This window comes from Pinus tabuliformis, chromosome 7 (assembly GCF_031772625.1).
Source record: "Pinus tabuliformis cultivar Carrire ecotype Pingquan chromosome 7, CPIR1, whole genome shotgun sequence".
NCBI classification, from domain to species: Eukaryota; Viridiplantae; Streptophyta; class Pinopsida; order Pinales; family Pinaceae; genus Pinus; species Pinus tabuliformis.
The window spans coordinates 1615526409-1615535591 of record NC_142293.1 but is presented as its reverse complement, the minus strand read 5'-3'; the positions used below and the strand labels follow the sequence as shown (position 1 = coordinate 1615535591).

The 9183-nt window shown below is 38.4% G+C and overlaps 1 protein-coding gene across 1 annotated transcript in view; it reads right to left on the bottom strand.

The window, feature by feature from the left end:
- Positions 1-1592: 1592 nt before the first annotated feature.
- Positions 1593-9183, bottom strand: part of LOC149254394 (large ribosomal subunit protein eL13z-like) — a 28691-nt gene continuing 21100 nt past the window's right edge. The window contains exons 2-5 of the mRNA XM_089460146.1: positions 4126-4241; positions 3857-3990; positions 2233-2391; positions 1593-2122 (exon numbers count right to left, since the gene is read on the bottom strand). Coding sequence (XP_089316272.1) covers positions 1901-2122; positions 2233-2391; positions 3857-3990; positions 4126-4234 — 624 coding nt within the window. The 5' untranslated portion in view covers positions 4235-4241 and the 3' untranslated portion in view covers positions 1593-1900. The remainder of the gene's footprint in view (positions 2123-2232; positions 2392-3856; positions 3991-4125; positions 4242-9183) is intronic.

Sequence of the window (9183 nt, the reverse complement as noted above, 5' to 3'; positions counted from 1 at the left end):
AAACTGAAAAGCTCCAGATACAGGGCTGGAGGACTCCAGGATTTGCACAATGGCTCTTGAAAACTTGCAGAAACATGGTTTTTTTCAAGTAATGCAAACGCTGAAATCCAATATATCCAGCAGAGAACAATTGCAGAAGGGTAGGAACAAATAAGGCATCACATGACAAATGTAAAAGCAAGACTGAGAATGGCAACAGATGGAAGTGGATAAATCCAAGCTAAGACTCAAGGGTTCCAAAACTTGCACGATGGCTCTAAAGATATCCCAAAGACAAGAATCTACCATTAAGTAATGCCGAGCATTGCAATCCAATGATAAAGCGGAGAACGATTGCAGAAGGATAACAACAAATGAGAGTGCAAATGAGGAATATAAAAATTGGACGGAACGTAATGGAGGTCAGGAGATGACTCCTAACCAGCGCAATAGGAGGATGGTCGATGGCTCTTGAACATACGATTCCCAGTGAGCTCAAGGTGTGAAGAGCTATCAAAAATATGAATCCATCATTTTGCTTAGTCGATTATTATGGCAAAAAGGGGCTTATCGGATGTATGCCAAAGACACTGCTTGCTAGAGACGAGGGACTATCATCTAATTAGTAATGGTCCTTGGCTTTCTGATATAGAAAAATGGAATCGTAAGGGCTCATTATCGTATTGAGCCCGCAAATAAGTTGTGGCAGGGGGAAGTCGTCATCAAAAAAGCCAAGACAAAAAACAGCAGGCATGGCACTTAACCCAACAAACTAATTAGATATATCGATATGAGCTACGACGTGACAGATTTAACATTTCTACTTACAAACCTTGAAAGTGGCACGCAACTCAACCAGTGTGTTAAGACGGAAAGCTCCCCCGAGCAAATTTGGAGGTCTAGTTCCCTTTCCATTGATAGAGCCTAATTTCCATTATAGCCAGTAAGGGTGATTGCTAGGAACCAAATAGCATCACATTGCTAGCAAAACAAATCGAGGAAGTCTGCACTCAATATTGACACGAGCGCAATAAAACAAACTACAACGATAGAAAGTCCTCCACTGTTCACTTCACGTGAAAACTAAATTCCATTGCACTAAGAAAAAATAATAGAATGGTCGTATCTGCATGCATGTAACCATCAACACCATGACCAATACTTGAAAATTTACCTTCAGATTGATTAAACAATTCAGGTCGATCCAGCTTGGCATCCTGAATTGACTAATCAAGCCAAAAGGGTTCAAACGCTAGACAGATGAGTGTCACACTTGGCCGTCATTTCTAATCATTGGTCATCGTAGGCTATTGTGTGTTCTAGAAACCAGATAGTTTAGCTTGCAACAGCTTTTACTCGCTCAAATACTTAAGTTTGTATCATCTCTAACACAGTTCCTGAATTGATGAAAACGCCTCATTTCAGTCCATTTTTATTTTACTTGAATATTTGATTCTGCAAGGAATGCATCATTATGAACAACATATACATTTCCGAGTGAGAAAGATAGGCATGGGAGAGGAAGAGAGACCCATCTTTGACAGCCTTAGCATTCGTATAAGTAGAAGACAAACAGAGATACAAAACCTAAAAGACCGATAAATGCAAGAAAAGAACAAAAATAACCGGCCACTTTTGCCTTCATTTAATTTAGTAGTGTATGCTGAAAACAATTAGAAAAAAACTTCTGAAAATTAACAATGGATATTGTATAAAAATTACCAATACCATAAATACATTCATTTTAATGCAATGCATCTTACGACCTTTGAAGAAAATACCTATGGTTCTAGTCCTGGTGTTTTCTATGCAGCACAAACTGCATTTCTCATCTGAAAATGAAAAAAAAAACCCAAAAAGGAAGGTTCAAATGAACCACTTCATAAATGTCTTTCTCTCTCAATGCTTCCAGAACAGATATCTACTTTTTCTCATCTTTTTCTGCCTCAGCGGCCTTCTTCATCCGACCTCCAACCAACCGTTGGTTCATTCTTTCCACACGCAATTTGGCATATGCTTTGAAGTTTTTCATTTCATCTGTAACCTTGATAATTTCAACTGACGGTTTTTCTTGACTAATTGGCATATATGAGCCTTGAACTTGAGTAGCTGTAGCCAGCTCCTCTTGACTAGAATCACCCGCCTGCACATAGATATGCAATAATTATTATGCCTCGTAAAGGAAAAACAACCATTTTAAAAGAGAGTTTCCGATTTAAAGTTACTAAATAGCATTCAAAGAAAAAATCCTACCTTGAGCTTGCGAGCACTTCTTGGGAAAACAACCAACTTCGCTTTGTATGTTTTCAGCCGCTGAACATTGGTTTGAAGACCCTCTAGGGAGTGATTTTTCCGGCGATGATCAACTGCAATACCTATTGTTGGTGCATATTTCTTAGGAATGCCTGCTGCCTGTAGAACATGTCCAATGAGTTAACATTTGAATAAAATAGTCATCGTAATCCTAGCAATAAACATGAAAAATATAGCTAAGCATGGAACTCTTTAGAGGATTATATGTCCATTTAACTCGGATAGATCACACGTCAATTCAAACCCTTCAAAATTCTACCAAATTTACAACAAATTTCCCTACTGCTGCTTAAAAAGTTTTAAAATGATATATAGTTCACCACTATAGTAATTCTTAATTCACTAGCATTATGCATTTATATCAAGTTTAAATTTCCATGCAAGTTGACTTTTCAAAAACGACAAATTAACAGATCATTGTTAGTGTATTTGTAAAGAACTGAAACAAGAAAAAGTAACCCTCCATGGCCCTCCTAATAGGCCTGAACCAATTGTGAGCCATATGCTTTTAATAAATTAACTGAGCAAACTCACCTTCTATGAAAAGCTTCCAACAGCATAGTTAGATATCAAAAATGAAGCGGGATAGTGAAAAGATAAACAAGGATTCACACCATCAATGATGCTTCTTTGATAACAAATATGATAAATATCCATGTACAGAGAAAACTGTTTTAAAAGAAAAATGAAACTGAAACGACCATGGTACAAAGTTGGATCACAACTGTTAAGAGGGACTGAAAAGCAGCGAGCAGGAATGTGAGCCAACAATTTCCAAAAGACTCTGGGAGCTTTTCTATATAAAATATAGATTTACATATTTTGCTGCATATAAGTTTAAGAAAGAGCATGCAGAATGGTAAATTAGTTGGAAAATTTTGAAAACAAAGATCTTTGATTAATGATGATTAATCAGAGCATCAACAAACTGTAAGAGATAAACTGAAAAAGACAAATTATTATGCTATCTATTAAGCTTTTTTAAGCCTCTTGCCACAAGTAATTTCCAATCTCTTCTCCTGTGGTTTAATTCCGGGAGCGTAGGGAATTGTTTTGGTAGAATGGGAAATCATTCCAGGAGCAGGCTTCGATAGCAGGAACACCAGGGGGGTGGAGGAGTTCCTAGCAGCTAGGTGTTGAATGCATACTTTTCTACCATTTGGAAAACACATTGTCTGATCCCGTAATGTATATTCCAGCAAGGTTCTCACTCACAGGCACAATCTAATTCAAGATCAAGCTTTATCTAACTCATTCTGTTCAATAGGTTGTCAATCAAGAGACTACGATTTAGAAACATTAAAAAAGAGAATATATGGTGATTTAAACACACTGATAAAGACAATATACAATTTAAAAACATTCTGAGTGATGGAAAAGAGACCAGAAGGGTAAAAAAAGATAAGACCATAAGATAAATGATGATAAATAAAAGAAAAGATGACATTGTCTGACCAAACATAAGTACAATTCCATCTATAGAGCTTAATAAAATGTAAGTCAAATAACACAAAAACCTCTTTACTCTATACACAACAATTGAATATTGAAACTACAATCTCACCTTCAGCTCTTCAAGCGAAAATCCTCTGCCCGCACGAATTTTCATGTTGTATTTTTGTGTTTGGCCATGTACAATTGGTCGAAGAGGGCCAGATGTGGGGCGCGGAAAGATCTTCACAGCCTTTTTTTGACGAGCTGCAAAACCATGCTCAAACACTCAGATAAGAAGGCATTATTGAAGATATAATGAACATGTTGGACATGCAAAGCTCTCATCTTCAACAAGAAAAAAAATTTAAAAAATAAGCATGGTTAGGTTTATGGCATTACCAATGCGTCTCCTCTTCTTGCGGGCAGGCTGATTGAACCATGTTTTTACATAATTTTGCCAATGCTTCTTAAAATGCCCATTGGGCACTACATTGTTGTGCTTCACCATCGCTTATCTGAAGCACCAAAAAGATGAAATAAAAATACTGTTTTCACTTATTTAAAATATAAATTTCACAATAAATAAGCTTCAAATGATACTGACAATGATTTTCCACTTGTTAACTCTGTGTCAACACAAGTATGACAACTGATCATGGGCCCATTCTATGGCTAATTTATACTAACGTGCAACTGTATTGACGTAACATTTAAGAGAGCTTTTGTATTGGACCTTGGTCTAACACAGTGTTCCACCAAGGTTCCGGGACGAGGGGGCGAGGGAGCGAGGGGGCGTGGGAGCGGCCTATGCAAAAGCTCCCTACCATTTTTTAGGAAACGTGGGGGAGCATCAGGGTCTTAAAAATTTATAAATATAAAATATAATTTATTAATTGAGTCCACTATGACAATTTGCCAATTTGGTTTGAATTGAAAAGCTGCAAAGCATAGCATAGGCCTGTTCATGGTGAGATATGCATTAAACTGTTCATGGCTGTTCATGGTGAGATATGTATTAGACGCTGTTCATATATCAAACGCTGTTCATATATTAAACGATGTTCATGAGGTTGTTCATGGTGTGATATGTATACAAACGATGTTCATATATTAGACGCTATTCACATGTCAAATGCTATTCATGTCATATGAATATGGAACCATGTTAATGCAATATGGAGTCCATACATGGCATATACGCTGGAAATATATACATTGAATATATATGCTGGGCATTCATATAATACACCACGCAGTCATACACAGTCATGAGGATATCCACGCTGCTGATGAGGATGAGCCACGCAATAGATCCATTGACATGATACAGCCGCAGGCATAGATGGCAGCCACGCAGATCCGTTGTCATATAGCCGCAGTAAGGAAAGAAATTTAAAACACAGTCATGAAGGGAAATTACACGCAGATCAGGGAAACTTCTACGCAGTCTAAGAGACATGTAACTTACAGCCAAAAGAAGAACTGTTCACGCTGAAAAATGACAGGTGTGGCAGCCGCAGTCAAAGTTATAAACTCAGGTACAAGGTCCCACATTAATGGCACGTAGCTGTAGATGACAGCGTGGTAAATCCAAGGCTGTCTATAACAGTCTTGACATCTGATCTCGGTGGTTCTTCTGTAGCAATTTAAGCATGTTGGACAGCATAATATAACAGTGATTAGAAGATGAAAATCTCGGACGAAGGGACTGTGTTATACACAGCAGTCCTGGGATATCTCGGTAAAATCTCAGTGCCAGTACAAACATCTTGTACAGCAAGGAAACGCCCCCTCAGGGAAGGGAAACGCCCCCCTGGCACGTCCCCCTGAGTTTCCTCATTTTTGGGAGCGTGGGGAAACGTCCCCTTCTAGTCCCCAAGTCCCCAGAGCGCAGGGGAGCAAGGAAACTAGACCCCTAGGGGGGGGGGGGCAAGTCCCCATGGAACACTGGTCTAACATTAACTTCAACATTTAGTATTTACTCTATGAAAGAAAACTTGAAACCATCAGTATCCTATTAATAAACACTATTACAACAAATATCATTAGCACCTGATCCATTAACATGATGACACGTGGCTTTATATTGTTGCAGGCATAAAGCCTATATGACATACTATAGAAAATCACATTGCCGATTATGAACAGAGAAAATTATAGTGGCAAAATGACCATTAAAATGTTGAGGGGGGGAATTTTTATTAACACAATAGTTTACATGGTTTAGCCCAAAATGCATACAGTATTATGTCTTCAATAGCCAACAGAAAATAAACAAAAACAATAACAAAAAAACATAACAATGAAATGGAATTTGCAACCTCAACACGTCACATTGGAGCTTGACATTCACATGGGTTCTCCAATTCTCTGCAATGGAGGATGAAATTCGCCAAGGGCTCTTCAATTTTCTTGCAATGGAGAGGCAGATTCACCTTGGGTTCTCCATTTCTTTGCAATGGAGGGAAGAAATCACCTTGGTTTCTTCAATTCTTCACAAGTTACAACAGTAGCAGGTTCACCTTGATTGCATTTTCTGCAAAAGAGCACCAAATCTACTTTCTTTGAATCTTCACAATGGAGCCCCAATTTCATCTCAAAATGTCAGAATCCGGGATTAGATGGTCACCAAAGCAAAGTTTGAAGGGAAATAATTTTTCCTAACATGGGGTTGCTGGGGGAACTTGGAATCTTCATTTATTTGCAACAAAAGGGCAGATTTGCCTTGGGTTCTTCCATTCTTTGCAATAGAGTACCAAATCAACCTTCAGTTCTTCAAATCTTCACAATCGAGCCCCAATTTTATCTCAAAATGTCAGAATCAGAGATGACTGTCACCAAAACAAAATGTTTGAAGTCCAGAATTGTGTCCTAATATGGAGCTACTGTCCGCTATCTATGTAGCCACTTACCCACACCAGTACTCATTGGATATGTTCCTTGCACCATTAATACACATTCTTCCTCCATCTCATCTACAATCTTTGAACAGTGGCATACTTGATAACCAAAATCTCAAAGGGGAATCGGTGGACAACCTTTTGGTCTCTTGCTCATTTACAATGCAGCGCAACAGGTACTGCAATTGTTAAACTGTCCATAAACATGGAACAAGCCTCATTGGAGTAATGTCTCTGGACCTAGGTGAGGATTTCAATGGTCACTTCTAGTTATTTTAACCCTTAGTGAGTGGGGTACATAGACTTTTTCACAGTATCATTCACCACCATTGTAAGCCTAAGCTCACAAGTCAAAGCCATGTAAAAAACATATGAGGCCTTGTATTAGGTCTCCTAGACATGTGTCTTGTCAATTTGTCCATTGTGATTGGCCAAACCAATGCCCTGTCCTTTGAAAGCTTCATCTAGGCAATCTCATTCCTGAATCCTGACCAAATTGGAGGACCTTGGGAGGCTTCTCATGAGGACTCATGGTTTTATGGGAGCCTGCTTTTTGTAGGGGTGATCACTGGTGTATGGGCCAGTACAACTCATGTCAAGGTGCACCTATGTCATTCCACATGGTTAGTGTCTATAGATTCTGTAGGTGACCTTGGCCTTGGTGCGGTATTAATCATGAAACTCTCACAGCATAGCAGTCTCTTGTGACAACATTCGTGCTTCCCAAAGCAATTCACAATTCCCAATGCAAAATGGTCCAAGTCGTAAAAAAGTCAACCAAGACTCAAATTGTAGAGCGGGACTAGAGGATACCATCTGACATGGAAGTTTTCCATTCACGGCATCTGGTGAAAAGTTATGGCTCGATCATACTTGGTCAATAGTACATAGATTATTCTAGGTAGATTTTCACTTTCAAAGGTAAGTCGTGGCCTCTCTTGAGATGCTTGGAAAAATTCAACCCCCTTTGGGGAATTATCTAATATTTTCGTAATAATTTCAAGAAATTAAAAATTTCTAAGTCTCAAATTGTGTAAGACTAGCAATATTTTTAATGAGAGTCAACTAGGCATTAACTAGTTGTTAGAGATTATTCTAGGTAGATTTTCACTTTCAAAGGTAAGTCGTGGCCTCTCTTGAGATGCTTGGAAAAATTCAACCCCCTTTGGGGAATTATCTAATATTTTCGTAATAATTTCAAGAAATTAAAAATTGCTAAGTCTCAAATTGTGTAAGACTAGCAATATTTTTAATGAGAGTCAACTAGGCATTAACTAGTTAGAGATTTTTCTATAAACAACTCGGCTCTCCTCCATTGTAATTGTCGTTGTTCACTTGAGACAAGTGCTATCTAATAAAAAGGGCTTGTCTTTTTTGCAAACATTTGTGCTTTTGTGTAATTGTGGAGTGCCTATTGTTCATACTCTTCTTCTTGCTATTGCCATTGAGTATTAATTTTTTCAATTCTAATTTCATTTTGCTAATTAGTAAAGTTATCCAAGAACTAATGTTCTCTACCATTGAGAAGCTAATACGCTACGTAGGAGCAAGAAACTAGGTTGCCCACTTGTTTGTTTTGGTTTCGCAGGTAAATCGGTCTAAGAGTTCTACATTGCTTCAGAAGAGGGCATTATTATCCCAAGGGCTTCATATTTTGCTGCCCACAATCAACAATGGTTGTAAGGTTGATTAAGTTAAAATGGGGGTGATTTCCGAAAGTACCAAGGCTGCTGTTAATTTATGGTATGTTCTATGCTTAGTGTAGTTTACTTCGATTTCTTCTTATTAGCCACTGTTTAGCAATCATATAAACATAAAGTAAAGCGCTTATAGAACATTAATAGATCGACAGAAAACAAGCCAAGACAAAAGACACCAGATGTGGCGGCTAGCCAGAGACAAACTCCAATGTGGGGAAACCCCTTGATCAATTCTTCTTTAGTCTTCAATAGTTCAGCAGAGAAAAATAGTACAAATTCATAAATCTGTAATTTTATGACAGCAGCAGCAAACTCTAACCAGCAGAGTCAAATCTGGTCAAACAAGATGAAATTGACCTTCAATGTGTTTGGTCAATTTCCCGGTCATCTAGTCCTCCAATAGCAAGAAGCAGCCCATAAACGGCCCCAAAAACACAGTCAAATTGCAGTCAACTGAAGTCAACCTGCTGCCCCAAACTAGGGCAGTCAACGTTGGTCAAACCAGAGGACCGATTGCCTCAGTTTGCTTGCCAAAAATTGCGGCATGCCTAGGAGAGGCTGCCACACCAAAACCGCACTCCTGAAAAGTCAACACTTGGTCAATGTTGTCCTAAAACATCTTGTTGCAGCTTCTGCGTCCTCCTTCTCATGTGTGAGCTTCTCTTCCTTGTGTGTAAACCCAATCAGCTAAGGAGAGAAGAATGAATGAGAGATGAGATGAGTGAATAATGACTCAACCTCACTTGTATTTTATATGATATGCTAGGCATGTGTGCCACACATTTATCTATTGGCCGACCCTGACAATTTGTCAAGTAAATACAAATAAATTCATATCTCCATAAATACTTGTCGGA